The following is a 20257-nucleotide window of genomic DNA, read 5'->3' on the forward strand; positions in this document are numbered from 1 at the left end:
AGCTTTATTCACTAAAATAGATATAAGAAGACTATACTTATGAATGTCTGAGACATGTTTCAAATTAGAAGGGGTTTAATGAAGATAGTTCAAAAGAAAAGAATGGATTCTTTTATTATGACACTCTTGTACTAAAAGTCAAATCTTTGTTATTTCCTTAGAAGAAGGAATTATTACTGAATCAGTATTGAAACAAAAGTTCCGGGTTGCCACTCCACAAGCAGAATAGGGAAAACATGCAAAATACAGGGAATTTGAAAATCGCACAAAATGTCTTAAGAATTGTGAGTTTTTCCTTACAAGCTTTACATGCAGGGAATTTTGTTCCTTATTTTCGTCTTTTAAAAAAGTGGTGACCACTCAAAGCATATGAAATATTTAAGGATGATATTTCAGCTATACCAACCTATTTCATTTGGTATAACATTATTTGTTTTAAGTATGTTCAGCTACTCCTTTTTTCTCTAAGTTTTTCCCTAAATTAAAACTGGTATAGTTAGACCAATACAGCTTGTGCACAGTGATTATGTGTTTTCTCTTTATATATTCTATATAATGTGTACAGGGAATTTTTTTTCCGGATTAGAGTTGTAATCCTATGAATGAAAGTAGTTGTGACAGTTACTGTGCAGAAAGTTTTTTAATTGAGATTTTTCGTTTGAAGACGGTTTATTTTAAAGTCTATATCCACTCTAATTTACATAGCTGCCAACTCTACTGAATTTTGCCAGTTTCTCCTGCTCTACTGGTTTAATTAAAATTCTCGTGATTTTTGTACATTTTAGAAAAGTTCCTAAAATTGAGTAAGTTATCCTAAAAAAATCCCTATTGAGATCTAATTTTTGTACACATTATTGCTTGCTAGAATATTTAAATAAGTGTTGCTAATACATAATGAAGTGAACCTCACTTATGGAAATTAGTTCAAAACTTTTTTGGTTCTAAAATGTTCAATTTATTTTTATTCAGAACTTTTTTTTTTAAAAAAATTTATTAAAAACATCTTTTAACTATCTTTGATGAATTATATGCCAATAATTTTCGAAATTATGAGTAAACATAATAAATAACGTTTCAAAAATGTTTAATGTCAATCATAACTGGAAAATATTAGTTTTTCTTTTTTGAAGACTATAAAAATCTCTAAAATTCCCTATTTTTATATTTAGTACATTATGCAACAATTACTATGAAATTTATATTTAGTAAAATCAACTGGATTTTTTCCTATCCCTGTTGACAGCTATGCATTTATATTTTTAAATGTTGGAAATTATGGTTATGTCATATGTCAAAATATCAACAATATGAATTATTTCAAGAAATGTTTTGAATATTATTTTTGTTGTTTTCAGCAATGGCTAGTTTTCTTCTACATTGTAAAGAGCTTGTAACGGATGACATTGTGAGGAGAATACTATCTCCCATTGAATCAGCCCTCATAATGCTTGTTAAGTAAGGATGTTTTCTTATTATTAAGACCATTTTCACCCAGGAAGCTATTATATTTGAAACCAAAATTGTTCAGATTAACAGTGTCAAATATAAAAGCTGTTGCATGCAAATATGAATAGCTGCCCTCAGTACTGACATAAAATTCTTGGAAGTCATATGACCAATAAGTCGGATCTTCCTGTTTCTTACGCTTTTTCCTCACTCACCAGAAAAGGAAATCTTTCTTGTCACCTTTTGTATAGCTCTTTAAATGTTTATTTAAAGGAGGTAAAGGTATTAAAGGTATTTAATATGGGTACAGCTAAACTTTTGATTGTTCCTTTCTGTTAATGATATCCACAATGTTCGGGATATTATGAATTGGTGCGCGACACAACCATATTATGTATAAGTAACTCAGATGTTGTGTTGTCATCTGCTTTTCCCTTTTTACAAATGTTCATATTATCGTTTATGTTTGTCAAGGGGCGATATGCTAGCTTGTTTATTTCTACAGAGATGTTGCAATGTTACTTAGTAAACTCTGTGCTTCGGCACGGTTGTATTTCCCGCCTTCACGTTCATATGTACAATAGTCATTGCCCTCATCATCATCATCATAGTTGGCCAGACAGTCCAATGCTTTCCTCTGAACATTTCTTCGTGACGACTTCCGATTTATCTTTGATTTCCAATTCTTTTCATTAATTGCGAGAAAATCAGTCTCCACCGAATCAGCCCATCTGTACCGCAGCCTTTCCCGATATCTCGTTCCAGTGGGTCTAAAAAGTAATATCTTTTTTATTGTGTTTTCATCACTCATTCAAATCACGTGGACCATCCAATTCATTCTATATATTTTAATTATATCATTTAATAATATCGGGTTGTTTATAAATCTTTTACAGTTGAAAGTTAAATCTCCTTCATTAGTCATTACCATTCAAAATAAATAATAGTTCAACTGCACCAAAGATGTCTTCAGCACTGTGCTTGAATAACTCTGCATCAAGTGGTTACCAGCTGAATTCCTTGTTTGCAAGCAAAGTAAAAAATCTTTCCTACACTGCATCTTTAGAAGATATGCAGAACATTTCTGAAACTGTTCTATAGAAAAGATCGTCAGTGTAACATAATAGATTCCTTTGCTGAATGCTCTGAAAAATAAACATAAAATTTCTGCTAATGGATGGAGGATGTTAGTCTTTTATATCGAACCAGCTTTGGGAAGTGGTGCGTGGAGAAGGGAGATAATCGATCATCTGCATTGGAAAGATAGAGCTTTTTCAACAATTTATTATAGCATACCTGCCAAGTCTCCTGTTTTTTGACAAAGTCTCCTGTATTTTACTACTATCTCCTGTTTACCTGTATATTCTCAAATTTCTCTGTATTTGTTGAAGAAATTGAAATAAAAAAATTGGTGATAAAATATCCACTGATGGCAAAAATACTTCCTCAGCAGATGGTGCTATTGCCATTATTGCAGTATATTAAGTGTTAATTGTTTAAGTCGAGCCGTGATGGCTCAGGGGATACAGTGCCTTTTTATGATGTGAACCCAGGTTCGAATCCCAGCGAAGGCTGATCGATCTGGCTTGCACTGACGACAGTGCTGACATGAAATATCCTCAGTGGTTGCCAGATGATGGGTTACAGTCCGATATGTGATCCAGGAGTTCCCTTGTCTTCTGGATTGGGTCCAAAATTACAAGGCTACGGAGTTGAACATCAGTAGTTGTAAACTCAAAATTGGGTTGGTTAGTAAAATCTCCGCTATTTTATTTCTCTAATGTTGGCAGGTATGCTATAAGTGTGGAAATGCAGTACCACACTATAGCATACCTGCTGACAATCATCAGATCAGTCAGAGATAAGAGATGCACGAAATGTAGCCGAAACTAGGAGGGAAATGTTTGACCTTGACTTATATCATAGGGTGTTGGAAGAGAAGATAGAAATTTCTCTGGAGCAAAACATTTGAGGGTTTTGCCGAAACTAGGAGGGAAATGTTTGACCTTGACTTATATCATAGGGTGTTGGAAGAGAAGATAGAAATTTCTCTGGAGCAAAACATTTGAGGGTTTTTGCTTCACGGTCAATTTAAAAATTTTTTTGTTAGGGAATACTAAAATTAATTTACTTAATGGCCAAAACTAAATAGAAAGAAAATATTTAAATTTTCATGACAGTAATTCCAATTACTAATAATTAAGTAAAAGAAAAATAAAATGAAAAAAAAATGATTTGGCACCCTTTATTAAATAATGAGTCCATGGCAAAGTGCACAAGGTATGCCACTGGCTATGGAACTATTTTGATCAAGCTTCTTTTGATGGTAACCATGGGATTATATATAAAAAAAGGTTTTAATTAAGCTGTGAATATATTTCCCCCCACCCTGAAAAAAGAATACTAATTACATTGAAGATATTTAAAATGAAGAATGAAATATTTAATATTATGAGTTTGTTCTTGATGAAGGAGGAATATGCTAAAAGTCAATAAAATAAGCGAAATTATGGTTTTAAAAAAACTGTTAAAAACATTAACAATGGTTGTCAAATCGACATAATTTTTCAGATCGACATGAGAAATACTTATTGAATTTTTTTTATAATTGCATATCCTTTCTATACTTTGTTCAATATATTGCCATTGAAAAAAAAAATGTTTTTTTTTTAAATTTTGCTGTTTTTTTTCCCTTGGCATTTTGCATGAATAGGTTCATATAAACAACAAATTATTAAATGAATTATGTATTATTGATTGGATATAAATATAATCATTGCTTGCTTCAAAATATCAGTATCCTCATTTGTGGAACCCTTGAGTTCCATGGAACACCTATTAGGAATGGTGTAATTTATTAATAAACAGTTAATAATTTCATTTATCTTAACACATGTTTACATAGGAGAGGGAATGGAGCACCATTTCAATTCATTTTCATTTATCGTTATTGCGCCAACCTTTTTGCTTTGTTCGACGTGATTGTCAAGACCATACTGAAGTTTTTCCAATGGCCACAGAAAGACCTCTACATGACAAAAAGAGAAGAACAAGCGAGAACATAAAGAGAAGAAAAACATAACATACGTGAGTCTATAAACTCAATAAGTCCCTTGTACACCAGTAACGGTGGCACAAAGAGATGTCCTTTAGTGTCGAGCAACGGGGATGGTGGTTTACATCCATCTCTTTCAGAAGGTCACAGGGCCTGCAGAAAGGGGCCTTTGAAACATGAATTCGAGAAAAATGTTTAATGAGGCAATCGTGTCCAGTACCTAGTTGAAACTCACTGACTGCTTTACGTCTTGGCCGCATAAAGATTCTTAGAGATTATTCCACCAGATCTTTTCGAAATGTCTCTTTGTGATTTGGCTTATAGTCTTTATCTTTATCTTGATTAGTATCAGCAAGAGCTTTTATTGATGTTTGTAGAATAGAAGTGCAAGGTAGTGTGCTGACTCGTTACCAACTATACTGCAGTGTCTCAGGAACCTTACTGAATTAAATTATAGAGATTTAGGGGTTAATCTTTTTTTTAATAGTAAGTGAGTTGTCTGAAAGTGTTTTTCATTTGTTTATTTAAAACAGAGTACTTCGTTGATGAAATAATTGTGTATTATATTTCTAGTGTCGGGCATGTATTTAAATCTTATGGTCAACATTTGAAAGCATGTGCTGCTATGGTTCGCATGCGTTTGTATGAAGTTCTCTCTTTTCTGCCACCCAACTCATACGAAGGTAAGCTTTCATTTCATATGAAAGTACTTTTTTTTATTATTATTTAATGTTTACTTTTCTTAGTAAAATTAAAAAATATTTTATACTAGGGGGCAAAGCCCCCTGTTCGCTACCGCTCACCAACCCCGATGATTGCTTCGCAGTAATTGTTTTTTCTTGCCAGAAAACAGTTTTTCTACTAAAATTAAAAATATTCACTTAACATCTATGTACTAAAAGGATTTCTGTTTACTTACGTCCTTGCGCCTCTACTTCCCACCTCCAAATATTACTATATATTAGTATTATAAGCATTTAGATCTCCTGGTGAGCAGAAATGATTTTTTAATTATCATTTTTTTAAAATAACATTTATATTCTTAATACATTATATTGTTCAAACAAATTTGATAAGTTCACAACCATAATTTAAATTTTTCACTAATAATAGCAGTACTGAAAAATAACTTTAAATTAGGGATACAAAAATATTTAAAGGAAAACAATACCTTTACGACTTTTGTTAATTTTATGCTGATGACATCCTAAACAATATGAAAATGAATGGGGGAAAACTGGATCCTACCACGTGATTTTCTGGCCAATAAAAATGCACCGACAACAATGGAAAACTGCGACACCATCATTAGAATTTTATGTATAGTAAGATTCGTTAAATTTTAAACCGAAGTATAAATTTTGATTACAAGATATTGTCTTCAGACACACGCAAATATATAAATAAGTAAAATGGGAACTGTGTTGATGAACAGTATATTGTGGACATCATGAATGTGATATGCAATTTGAATAAAGTTTGGAATCTAGTAGCTAAATACCACCCTGTTGAAATATATGGCTTAAAATTTTAATTTTTTCACAACATGTATTTTCCCAGTACAACTGGGGACCTTCTAAACACCATAAAATGGGGATTTTTTAATATATACTCATAAAATCAGTGAAATTAAAAGTTCTATGATGGGTCTAAAATTTCAAGGATCTGGTGGCAATTTCTTTCCTCTTCAGAGCTGTGTCTAAGTTAAGTGATCTCACGAAATTGAGGTGGTATGTCGTCAGATCATCCTCATGGGTGTTTCTAAGACTGTGCCAATAGCCCTTTGTAGAGTGCTAGTGCTACATAAATAAAGTACCTTCCTTGATGTTCTTCTAGGTGTAAAAGTTTCAGAAACGACTTTTGAAGTTCTGTTTTGAAATGTTCTTCAATTTTGTCAATTGCCAAAAAAAGAATAAAATCAGAAAGAAATTCCCAGTGTCAAAACTTATGATTTTATGGAATCTTTACACTTAAGCACAGAATCACATTATATAAGCAGTGGCTGAAATTTCTCAGGTGGGTGTGAAACTCACACGTAACGTAATTAGAAATAACTTCCAGGATAAAATGTTTTCACTTCCATAACTTCTTCAATTTTTCAATTGATAACAAGATGTCTACTATTATTACTGTTCTTGGGACACTATATTTAGGGTTGTTAACAAAATGTTCACTTATTCAGAGTTTCAACCTCTATGAATTCTTTGCAGTTTCAAAGTTTCAATTTTGCCTACTGTATGAATTTTCATTTCCAGTGATATTCTGTTTAAAGTTTAGTTGCAAAGGGAATTTTTATGAAAAGTCAAACTTTGATAGCTTTATGTTTTTCCAAAATTTCCTGATAGTTTTTAAAATTCTAACAAATTTAATATGAAATTATTACGCAGTGCAATTATCGAATATAAGTCAATGCTTTGCATTCTCTCCCAATTTCGGGTCGATTTCGGATTGTTTTCAGTTCATTTCCACACGTTTTTTTTTTTTTTAATTCTTGAATTTTTTCAACGTTATTTTGATAAGCGAATTTCAAATTTAATTATTTCAAATTTTATTAATTATCACTTGATTTGCTATACTTTTTTCTGAAGAAGACACAATAAAAGCATTTATTGATACAAACCGGTGAATAACAACTTGAGCGTAAATGTATCAAATTTGATCATTTGAATGATCATTGTCATTTGAATGAATGATCATGATTATTAGAAAATACTGAATGTAAAATCTCAGAGCTCAGCATATAAGTTTGTCATGTTGATATGGAAAGAAATTAAACATATGAATCAATTGATGATTGGTTGATGACGGGTTGGTGTATGTATCATGGATGGATATTTTAAGCATAATTTAAATCATGCTTAAAATATAACTTTAAAAAATATTGGTGGTAAAAAGGAAGTAAGTTATTTGTTTACTGATTTTTTTTCCAGGGACCTATAACAGTCTTCTAAGGCTCCTAGTTGCAGAATTCACCTTGACTGAAAATCCTGCTAACACAACTACTTCATTACTAAGAAGTTTGTGCCATGCTAATGACAGCATAATATTAGGATTCTGGTTACAAGAAACTGACCATAAGGCCATTGAAGATCAGGTAATGGCATTCATTTGGGAAAATTTGCTGAGGAGATTCGAAAATAAGTTTCACCTAGTGATTGTATATGTATTCATATAATTGTATATAGTCATATATAAAATATTGTTATATAAGTGTTGTATGAAAGACAAAAAATATAATGATTCAAAATTTTGCACAAAATTTTTTGTCCCGCAGTCAGCTGATCGTAAAGACACTCAGTAGAACACTGAAGTCAAACTTCACTGGCTGCAGTCTGCAAACGGGTGGGTGACCACTTTAATTAGCTTGCGTAGGGATCAAGGGTGTGTGGTGTTGGTCTATGCTAAACTGTTCTTCCGTAAAGTGCTGAACTTCTTGTGCAGGTTGTCGGGCTACCCAAATAGGGAACAGAATGTTAACAGAATTTTTGCAGAGATTTTTTATTTGGGAAGGGGAAAATGTTTGGTTTTCCCTTCTGCATAATTTTTCAAAAAAGTTTTTTTTTTTACTGTGCAGAATTTGTGCATCAGGGACGAAATAAATAATCGTGGTTTGTCTATTCTCTCTTGAGATTTTTTAAAAAAAATCGGTAATGACTACCTTTAGCTAGAATTTCAACTTAATAATATAAAATAAAAGTTTCAGAAATCATGAAAGTTAAAAAGATAGTTTGCTCTAGAAATGATGTTTTTTCTTTAACGAACACCATGTTTTACACACACTTAATTAGGTATCTCTTTTTTAAAGAGTCCTAATCGCGTGATTTCATTTTTGATCTTCATTTTGGGAGTTGCTGCATGGATTTTTGGATTTTTAATTTATGTACAAATTTAAGTTACCAGAATTATGTTACTTTAAGCAGAATTATGTTCATTAAATTTTAAACCTAAATCTGAATCTTCTCCTGTGTTAGTTACTGAGCCTGTAAAAAGTGTTTTGCAGACTGTGGAAACTTCTTTATTAAAACTTTCATTTTATCAAGGTTTCAGAAATCAAAGAAATGTATTCCAATAATGTTTCTACATAGAATTGACAATACTATGCACTTTGTTTTATGAACTTTTCATTGAGAGTAACTCATAGAATTGAATGGTAGAATTAGTTATAGAAAATTCACTATGGATAACTCATTTTCTACTTATTATTAGATGGAACCAAATAGAAAATTGGACAAAGATAATGTGAGTATTTTGAAATAGCTTTATGTAGCTGAGCTTTATGTTTGAAGCATGCTCAGAATTGCCTATAGAGCTTTGCTCTTTTTTTCTATTTTTGCTCTTTTATAATTTTGTTTTATTGTTGCACTTTTTTGTGTACTTAGTTGTTGCAAATAACATTTCTCTTTCAAATCAAAATTTTTATTTTCCAAAATTTGTTTGAACTTGAAAACTTAAGTTTTACTTTTATTTATGTTCTTAAGTACAGTCTCTCAGCATGGTTTTTCTCTCTTGTTTACTTAATTTTTATTTTGTTACACTCTCCAGTTTTTTTTTGAAAATCTTACTTTCCTTGCAGTTTGTATTTCTGCTTGATAATTGTATCAGTATTTTTTATATTAATGTATCAATCTTTAGATTTTAGCTCTTTTTTTTCTTTCTTTTCTTCTTTACAGCAAGATAGTTAGTTCTAATTTATTAAAAATTTTATAACTGAAAAGAAACAACATGAAATAATATTGACCTTAGATCAATGGGTGCCAGCTTATTTGGGGAGTAAAGGTGGCTGGTGCTCAATACTGCCTAAATTGCCAGCAATATGCCATTGGTCTCAAATCGAAAAGCCATAACTTCTATGATCTCTCTCGCCAACAAACTGGTTACTCAAGGAGTGCTGTACTTATTTTAAGAGCAAAACAAAAATAATTTACAGCATCTAAATTTTTTTTATAGAGATTTAGACATTCTACGGAGATACTGATGCTCTGAATGTAATTTATTTTGCTAAGACTTAAATGAATAATCCCAAGAAAATAATGAGGGTTGATATACTTTATTAAAAACTTCATTTGTTTACGTACTATGTCTACGAATTCCAATTCACTAGTATATAATACATGTTAACTCAATTCTATGTTTGGGTACCTCTTCGCAGATGAAGGTTGACATTGTCGATAATTTCTTTCCCCACATTGGTGACTTTCGTATGTGATGGGAACAAGCCTACCTTGACAGAAGCTCCCACTTCAATTTGAACACGCCTACTTCAATGAATGGTCTCCATTGAACAGTTGACTCGCTGCTTGTTATTATGACATTATCCCGCTCCTCGTGCTGTTGCTACTCAGTCTCGATCACACACAATGCCGGCCTGTGTGCACTCGATTGCTAATGGCAGCACAGGAGCGTCCACGACCTTTGAACTTTCAGCATTAGCACTCAAAAGTATGATGATCTTAATACAGCTCTCCCAGCATCTCACAAAGCATCAATGAATCAACTAGTAGAATCCGTTCATCGAATTTATATCACCGATAAAATTTTGGTGGGGGAGTACTGTAATGTGTCTACCAATACAATTCAGTAGAATATATGCGATATGTTAACTTGATTCTATGTCGAGGTACCTCTTTATAGATGGAGGTTAACATTAACGATAACTACCATCTCCATAGTTTAAAAAAGGAAATTAAAGGTAAGAAATGACAACATGTTTCGAGTGGTGAAAATTGGTTCCTGTTAACCGTATATTTCACCTTTCTGTATTCGATTCAGGTCTTGCTAAATTCACTTGACTCAAACCTCCTTATCTAATCCTTTAAATTATTATTGTGCCATTTTTCTCATCTGTTTGTTACAAAATTTCCATCTTGTTTTGGAAGTCATTTTCAGACCTGTTATCAAAATTAAAGTCGCTTAAAGACCTTGTCATTATTGGAAATAAACTGCATCATTTACCCATGAACCTTAACAGTGCGACCTTGGCTATGTTGGAGAACTCAGCAAAAGGTAAACAAAGGTTGAAGAATCTTAAATCCAAAGTGGGCAAACAAATAGATGGGCTGCATTTTCCACTCTACTTGTTACTCCTGAAAAGTTATTAAAACATAAGATAATAAAGTACCTTCTGCAGTTTGGAAATACCGAAAACTTCTTCAGCACCTATGTTTTGACACTGAAAAGGAAACTTAATTACATGGTGCGTAGCGTTTTTAAAAAGTGCTTAAAGGTGCTTATTTTTGATATTTGGTTTTTAAAAGCCTTTAAAGGTGCATTTTTCAATGGATGCTTTTAAAAAGGGCTTAATTTTCCTTTTTCGAAAATGAGATTTTTTTTTCTTTACCATGTTGATTTTTGCCACGTATTATGCAAAAGTATGCTTTTCACATTGTTGTATTCCGCATTAACATATATATTCAACCACAATCCATTTCAGCATACCGTCAGTCCATAGCGTATGAAATCTCCAATCATTTTACATGTTTGATGAAGTACTTGCGAGTCTGCATCGGCATCTACTGAGCTTAGTTCAGTGAGATCATTGCACTCTCATATGCAACTCTACTGCATTTTGCAAGATATTCTCAATTTCAGGCTTCATTTTACACCCCCTGATTTCGAACCGAAAATCTCTCGATCTTTTTGTGGTGGATAATATATTCAAGAAAAAGATTGACATTGTCAGAAACTAGTAATTTCATTATTATCATGTAAAGTCTTAAAGAATTATTTTGCATTTTGTTATTGTATTTTTGGTTAAAAAGTGTTTTGCGAGTGCTTAGAAAGTACTTAAAAGGTGCTTATTTTTTGTTGAAAAATTTGGTTATGCACCCAGTATTACCATCTATAAATTATCTTATGTCCTGTTTGTGACATTATTTGTGCTCTTTTCACATTTCCCCCCTTTAAAGAACATATCCCTTTCTTTATTAAACTATAAATTTAGTAAAACATTTGTAACTAAATGATATTTCTTTGCATGATATTTTATACAATTTATGCCTTAATGGGTACAGAAAGACTATAAAAACATGGAATTAGTTTTGTTAAATGTGTTCATTCAAATTTTTAAAAAGAAATTTGAACATTCTGCTTTGCAATGTTAATTATTTCTACTGGCTGGTGATAGTAAACTATTTTAATTACTAGGCTTATGTACTTAAAGGGAGTTCTAGAACATAACATTGTTAATTCCTTTTGTGTATTATGCTTCTTTTATACTATGGTGTAAGAAATTAAGAGAATTTGCAGACTGGGTCGATTATCTCTAGAACTGCTGAACCCATGGCCGGATTAACCTATAGGCACACTAGGCACGTGCCTAGGGCCTACGAAATTCAGGGGCCTACGAAAAACTTGGGAGAAAAAAATTTGTTGACAAAAATAATTTAGCTTTAAAAACAACAAGTGTATTTTGCACAAAATTATGAAGATACAAATAAAAATATAATATTTTTCGGTAATAAATTATTTTGCAGAATCTTATGATCTAATATATTACTTTTTTGCGATTTTTGGATTCAACGAAATCTTGTATTATGCTGTCGAATTCCAAACTACGCAAAATGTCGTATTCAATAGACATAAGTGCGAGCGATGCCAAACGATCTTGATTCATTGTTGAACGCAAATAATTTTTTATCAATTTTAATCTGGAGAAAGATCTTTCTCCTTCTGCATTTGATCCAAGAATCGACAAATATATTCTTAATGCAATGTGAACGTTAGGAAAAGTATTCACAAGTTTATCTTTAATTTGAGCCTTCAACATTTCTTGTGCAGATTTATGTTCATATAAATTTGAAAATAGTAAAAATTCATCTACAAAGTTTTTCTCTAAATCGGATGAGTAAATTTTCACCAAATTTTGCGCTTTTAGTTTAATCTCAGATTCTGACAAATTTTTGTGTAATTTCCTTGTAATTCGGGTTCGATAAAACATCGATTAATGACACTTTTTGGTCGATCCAGAAAACTGGGAAATTCAGACATCCGGGATAGCGATGGTCCCGAGCATCCCAGATAATTGGTTCTCTACTGTATAAATATTTCTTGTAATTAATCTCACTATCAATTTCACTGTTTTCTTTGCTGGTTTGTTGTTGTATTGTTGACGTGAAGTGTTTACATAGTTATCGATCGAACTAATCATAATGGTATTATCGATATCAACTGCAATATCGGCAGTATGTCGGTATTGCAGATAAAGTTCGATAAACAAATTTGTAAATTAAAATCCATATTAATAAAAATGTTAAAAAAAATATGCAAGAAAATTTTAGCATATATTTTGAAAAGAGGGGATGGGGGGAAGGAGGGGAGGACCCAAAACCGGGTATGCCTAGGGCCCACGAAAGGTATAATCCGGCTCTGTGCCTAGGGCCTACAAAAGGTATAATCCGGCTCTGGCTGAACTGATTTTAATGAAGTTTTATGTGTACACACATTGATACAATACAAAACAAATGACCATTCAACAGTTGTAATACACAAGCATGATCATGCGTAACATTCATTGGAGTCAGAAGGTATGAAACAGTGGTTGCAGAAGAAAAAAAAAAGGGAGTTAGTAGGGGATAGGATCCCCTCTTACAGGCCCTGCAGTGTTATTTCATACTTGAAATAAGGTAGTTCCCGTGGTAGGGGGTCTGAATTGTCCCGAGGCAATTTCATGCTTTCCGACTCCAACGAGTGTTGCACACAATCATGCGTGTGTGTATTACAATTGTTGAATGGTTATTTGTTTTGTATTGTATCAATGCATGTACACATAAAACTTCATTAAAATCACTCCAGTAGTTCTAGAGATAATCGACAAAATCTTCAAATTCTCTTAGTTTCTTACACCAGTGTGTTTAACAAAAAGAAAAACAAAAGTGTTACTCTATAAATGGCTTATACGATCAGTGCTTACGTACGCATGTGAGACCTGGACCCATGGAGATGATAGCTAGATTTGAGAGAAAAATACTGCGAAGCATTTTTGGTGGAATAAGTAAAAACGGTACCTGGTTTAGAAGACTTTACTAGACACGGAACTTTACAAAGCATATAAAGAACCTGATGTCATTAAATTTATTGAATTCAAAGGATTAAATGGGCAGGCCACATTGTGAGAATGGAGGATAGTAGGACAACCAAAAAAGTTTTCAGTGCCAGGCCAACAGGTACAGGAAAAAGAGGACGGCCAAACTTAAGATTTTCAGACTGCCTTGAAAAGCACCTACAAGTTTTAAAGATAATAAACTGGAGAACCTTGGCTAAGGGAAGAATGTCTTGGCATAGGCTTGTTGAGAAGGCCAGGGCCCATCCTGGGCTGTTGTGCCAATGAGAAGAAGTGTATTTTGTCTCACAGTGAATTGATCATGAGACTGATCACTAGTAGATCACCAAAGCCAAGCATCACTGTCTGAGGTCAGCGAGCAGGTAGTTGGCCACTTTAATCAGTAGGAAGAGACCGAGGACAAAGAGTATGGATCCTTGTTAATTTTTTCTACCATAAAGTGCTTGACTTTCTCTGGGGGTCATCAGGCTACTAAAGTGGAGGGGGGGTGATGCATCTCTAAGGATGTTTCCTAGATTTTCGCTAGTAGCCCATTTTGGTGTGGATGAAGTACTACTTCTTGTTATAATCTCTCACTAATAATAAATTCAAAATTTTTTCCAGTTACAACCGAATAGTGCATCTGGTTCTGGTTCTCTTGAGCATGATCCCACTCTGTTGTACAAAAATTTAAAAAAAGTAAGTTTTTTGCTTTATTTTTACAATAAGTGTAATCATGACTTTAGTCAGTGAGCTTTTAAGTCGGGACACAGCTCAAAATGCATGCTTGGAAAAAATGGACACAGCTGAAAAGGAGTGTTTAAAAAAATGAACACAGCAAAAATGCGTCTTTTCAATATTCAAATCAAATTTTAAAACTGAAAGAGGAACTTTTTAAATCATTAAGCGAAGGGAAAAATTTCAGGGTCAGGGTGGCTGGGTATATTGCAGATGCAACTTTCCTGGCTATCGAACACTTAAGTAATTTTTTTTAAAAATGTAAATTCATATGAAGTCAATGTAATGGCACTATTATTAATTTAAAGGACAACCTTATAAAAACAACTGTTGACTTTTAACATATATTCAAAAAAATACTTAATTAAAAAAGTACACTTAGTGATTTAAGCAAATAGTCAACTTCATAATAAGGATTTTTTTGAATCTATTAGTTTATTCTTTTTTTAAAACAAGTAATATAATTTTTTTTAAAATTCAATTCACTAGGTCAAATTCTAGGGTCAATTCTAGGTCAGCAAAGAATTTTATTTTAGTTACTTTTTATTAAATAATTAAAATTTTTTCTCCCATATAAAATTAAAGTTAATTATTTAAATTTTAAATTAATGAATTAATATTTGAAAAGAACTGTATTAACCCATTTTAGGCCAAGGATAGAAATTTTATAAAATGTGGTATTATTTTCCTTGAAATATGTTTAAATTATATTCATTAAGACAAAAAATAAGTTTCCTGCATGAAAAATAATATTTTAATTAAGAAATAAAATGGTGCACCATTGGCCAAATCAATGAACAATTCCTTTACTTCAACGCTTATATTTTTAATGGAAACTTTCGAAATATTTTGCATGCAAATGGACTTTGCATTTGATGCACAAATTAATCGTGTGCTTTTTACACACTTTACATCGTCTGTTGGCTTTTTTTTTCCATGCCCATTTATTGTATGTACAATTCTATCAATCTGTACTTCTATTAGTAGAGCTGCAGAAAATGAGCAACCTTTAATTCAATGGGTAACTTGTAATGAACTTTCACCAGATCAACTGATCTTGGATTCAGATTTTAATGGGGCAATAGCTATATTAGATCTATGGTCTATAAGTGATATTTTTGAGCTAGTTGATTTTATGTAGCTTCCAGAAATTTACTATAACACTATCAATTGTGTTTGTAAATAATGGCCACCATTTCTTACCTTGAATCTTGATGCGGTATTTAGCTATGGTATGTTCATGTAGGTCTACACCTCCTATATTGCTTATTGTAATCCGAAATAACGTTGAGTTGTGAAATCACAACTTCTTTTCTTGTGCCGCAATGGCTCAAGGTATAGAGCATTCGCCTTCCTATGAGGCGAACCGGGTTCGAATTTGGTGATGGCTGGTTGATACGAATCCTCATCTGACTGACACTGACCACAGTCCTGACGAAATATCCTCAGTGGTAGATGGATCATGGGTTAGAGTCCCTTTGCAGTCAAGCTAACGGTGGGAGATTCTCGAGGTATTCCTCTCCATGTAACGCAAATGCAGGTTAATTCCATCAAAAAGTCTTCCACCAAGGCAAATTTCTTCCTATATTTGATCCAGGAATCAAAATTTCAAATAATCTATAGGAAGAGAAAAAGTTATCAAAACTTAAATTTTTACATCTCAGGTATTGAAACAAAGCTAAGTAACTTCAGAGCAACGGTTGTTCCTTTTGTCGAACACTGTTACCTCAGCACAATAAAGCTCTGATAAAAATAAAAACTTAACAATAAAACTAATAAAATTCTGAATATTCAACAAAACTGAAACCTTGCATAAAAAGTAGGTTTTCAAATTTCGCCTATTTCTCATGGAATTAAGCCAATGGTGTGTTAGCGCACCATTAAATTTGGATGATCAAATTTTATCTTTTTTGTGATATTTGTTTTATTTTAATTTTCTTTTCAGAACTTACAGCTTTAACCCATTATAAAAACATATAATAATTCTCAAGTGGAATAATTAAACAGCTTAAAAAAATGAACTTTTTCAATAACCGTTTTAAGTTCAAAAATGAGCGTATTTTGAAAATTTTTCAAAATAAATTATTTACTCCAATTGAATTACTAATATTTTATTGATGTTTTTAGAACACTTTAAAACAACAGAAAAATAAAATTACTGAAAAATTTTCGCCATGGTGATAATAATTTTTTATTTATTAAAATGCTGCGCTTATGCACCATTGGCCAAAAATGGGTTACCATCAAGTGTCATCCATAACAAGTTTTAAAAAATGCATTTGAACTTGAATTAATGGATAAAAAGTATTTTATTAACGATTGAAATTTTGAACAAGATATAGGGAGAGTGTGAAATAATAGTAGGAATTGGAAGAAAAAAAAATTGAAAAACTGTATAAAATGCTTTGTCTATTTTCTTCCACAGGAATTTCGAGCTTTGTCCATATTCTTAGATACACATTTTGAGCAGAAAAAGAAGCTCACTGGCGATTTGTTACGCAAAAGCAAATATTTTCTATACAAATTCTTGATGTAATTTCAGGGAGAGAGTGTCCCAGACCCACTTCCTTTAGGAGTTGCTGTGATCGATACATCCGTTGTGCTGTTTGGTGTAGTCTTTCCTGTTGTTGCCTACAAGCACAGGCTACAAATGCTGGATCATTTCTCTGAATGTATTCGACAGGCAAAAGCTACCAGGCAAGAAGCTGTACAGATTAACATATTCACTGCTCTTTTAAATGCACTTAAAGTAAGTATGAAGCTCATCCAATTCAGTGCTCTCTGTTGTGACGTGCATATATTCATTGTCTAAAATAAATTACCATTGCAGAGTGCATGGCATTTTTAAAAAGTGCTTATTTTCGATTTTCTTTATTTAAAATCCCTTAAAGATGCTTTTTATATTTTGTCTTTCTAAAAGGTGCTTAAATTTCTCTTTTCAAAAATGAGATTTTTTTTCTTTATGTCAATTTTTGCCACGTATTATGCAAAAGCACATTTTGTATTGTTCTATTTAACATATTTTCACATTGCATTCTGTTGTACCGTAGGGAATGAAAGTGTGAATTATTTTACATGTTTGATTAAATATTTGTGGGTCTGCACTGCATGTGCCTATATTGAGCTGGATTCAGAGGGAATTATTCTTGCACTCTCATGGGCAACTCTGCCGCATTTTGCAAGAGATTCTTAATTTCAGGGTTCTTTTTCCACCCTCTAAAATCGAACCAAAATATCTCCATCTTTTTATGGTGGTTAATGTAAGCAAGAAAAGAGTTCTTAGTCCGAAACTAGTCATTTTATCATGATCATGTAAAGTATTTGTAAATTATTTTGCAATTTGTTAATGTATATAGTGCTTAAAAATATTTTTTGAGTGCTTTAAAAGTACTTAAAAGGTACTTCTTTTTAAAGATTTGGCTACACACCCTGCATTGACTATTGAAACTTAATATTTTAATGAAATACACTAAGAATCCCTGGCAACAATCAATTGAGATGTCTTGATTTTTAATATGGGTCCCAGAATTGCCTGTATAGGGCTTACATTGGCAAATATAGAACCTACATCGGTTAAATGATGGATACAAAATATCGGGTGAATCTGACAATTCTATATAGGACCGATATTGGTTATGAAGTGGCTGTAAGATCTCTGGTGTTTTTTACACTACTTGCTGACTTTACACCACTAACACTGAATTTCTTGGAGTTAGTCATATTTTTTCTTATTTTACACTATTATTAATACTTTGTCCAAAATCTACCAATTTAATATTTTAAAAAAATATTCTCAATTTAACTTTGCCCCAGTATCTTAAAATGTTTCAGAAAAAAAATTTCAACTCAAGCAGATGTTGAAATTCAGCCAATTCTATTCTTTCATTGAGATGTGACATCATTACCTGATCATTTTGCTATAATTATGAATTTTTTTTTTCATAAATGGTAATAAGTTTGTTAGATTTATTTTGACATAAAACAATCTTTTTATATTTTCAAAGGAAAAGTTAACATTTAAATGATAATTTAGTTTAAAAATCAAATCAAGAATAAATATGTATTGGAGGACGAAAAATCAGTCCACTAATTTTTGTTTATGACTGATTTCAGTCCTCAGGTCTTCCATTAGTATTACCCATTGGGAAATGGTAAATACAATGGGAAGCCCTAGAGCCATTTTTATAAATGCATATCCTTTTCATAATTTTATTAATGTATTGTTATCAGAATAAATATATAATTTTAAAGTTTTATTCCATTAGCATTTTATTAAAATAATTTTTTTTTTAAAAAATAGCAAAATATTAAATAAAAAATGCATTTTTTATTAGTCATAAATATAATGATAGACTTCAAAAACCATTACTGAATTTGAAAAAAAAAAGCCCTAATTCTTCAAATGTCTGTGACTCACAGAAACTTTGGATTCTGCAATTGCTGGTCTACATAACCAGGGTTAATATAGCAAAATTTAATCATGAACCCTGGCTTTTGATTCAGTTAAAATTTCTGAATATCTTACAAATAATAATTTGTGAAACAAGAAAATTTTAAAAGATGCTGAAATTATGTCTCAATTTAATTATTTTTAGTAGTGTTCAGACAATACGTTAGAGAAAAATTATGAATAGGATGTAATTTATAATTGTATATTTTGACAAACATTTTTGCTATAGGCTCTGGTTGAAACAAAATCCAGCCTTGGATCAGAAGACGTCCGGAAAGCAGCAGTTCGTCTTGCTTTGGTATGAAATTAGTTTTTTCTTTTAAACTTTAGCCTGTCAGGAGTGGTCCGGGTTTTCGTATCATTCTTCGTGATCTAATAACTAGATGCAGGGAATGGGATTATTCCGCAGATCTGATTTTAATGTCAAGCATAGATTTTCATATTTACCTGAATTAAGGGTTACGCATTTCGATTCGTATTTACGCGATTTAAAAAGCTTGCATCACAATTTCTATTCACACGTTTTTAAAAACCAATATCGAGATTCGTATTCTCCCTAATGTCAAATACATTGCTGAGATTCATATTCACACGTTTTTTAAACTCTGATGAAAATAATAAGTAATAATTGCAAAAATTTTGCCAAAGGGGCAATTCTTTAAAAAAAAAAGTGTTTTCATTGTATATATGTTTTTAAAAATTCAAAATATATGTCAGACTTTTTTTCCTATCAAATATCTCTATGCATCAATTATTTTCAGTAAGATGATTTGTAGTTTAAAATTAATTTTTTAAATTTGAGTTTAAGGCACTGAAATTATGTAATATCAGATTCTGAGTGTTCACAAATTACTATAATTTTTGATATATTATCTGTGGATTACCTGTTTAAAAAAGTAATGCAATAAACTAGTTTACGAGCTGGTGTGAATATTGCTCACAGATTTTTCACATGCTAAAACCTTTATTGCTATTTTCTCCGTATAGTTGTCGTGTTTCTTTGTATTTTTTAATTTCCCCTTCACTTTTTTGTAATTCTATTGGCAATCACCATGTACAGAAGGTCAAACACTGGACAACTTTAATTTTGTTTTCGTGCAAAAGAAAACAATATCAACTTTTTCCACTCTTTACAGAGATTGCTTTAGTAAATAAGTCTCTCTGCATGTAATTCATGCACATGTGATTAGTAAAGTGTATTTTCCCACAAAAAACCTCAACAATCAGGTTCTTTTTTTTCTCTCTCAACAATGATCAGAGGTCTGTGAGAATACCCCTTTAAACGATCGTAATTAAAAAAGTTAGGCTTAAAAGTGTTAGTCTTAAAACCTGAAATGTCTGTAAATTTCCTTTTTATTTAATATTTCATTTTTTGAATGCATTTTATTTCATATTTTATTATTAACAGGGCATAATTTTTTAAAATATTTTGCTTAACCCATTTTAGTCCGAGCATATAAATTTTATAAAATGTAGTATCATTTTCATTGAAATATGCTTGCATTACATTCATTAATACACAAAAAAATTT

General features: G+C 31.7%; 2 protein-coding genes across 3 annotated transcripts in view; one reads left to right on the forward strand and one right to left on the reverse strand.

Moving 5' to 3' along the window:
- The window catches only part of LOC122272596 (monocarboxylate transporter 12), a gene marked incomplete at its 3' end in the record, with an annotated part of 552146 nt that overhangs the window by 327131 nt on the left and 204758 nt on the right, over window positions 1–20257 (reverse strand).
- LOC107439530 (HEAT repeat-containing protein 5B) overlaps window positions 1–20257 on the forward strand; it is a 116180-nt gene that overhangs the window by 41057 nt on the left and 54866 nt on the right. For both annotated transcript variants that reach the window (XM_043052959.2, XM_071182937.1), the window contains exons 13-18: window positions 1356–1455; window positions 5075–5184; window positions 7432–7595; window positions 14163–14237; window positions 16819–17025; window positions 18956–19024. In XM_043052959.2, the coding sequence (XP_042908893.1) occupies window positions 1356–1455; window positions 5075–5184; window positions 7432–7595; window positions 14163–14237; window positions 16819–17025; window positions 18956–19024 (725 nt within the window). The remainder of the gene's footprint in view (window positions 1–1355; window positions 1456–5074; window positions 5185–7431; window positions 7596–14162; window positions 14238–16818; window positions 17026–18955; window positions 19025–20257) is intronic.

This window comes from Parasteatoda tepidariorum, chromosome 7 (assembly GCF_043381705.1).
Source record: "Parasteatoda tepidariorum isolate YZ-2023 chromosome 7, CAS_Ptep_4.0, whole genome shotgun sequence".
NCBI classification, from domain to species: Eukaryota; Metazoa; Arthropoda; class Arachnida; order Araneae; family Theridiidae; genus Parasteatoda; species Parasteatoda tepidariorum.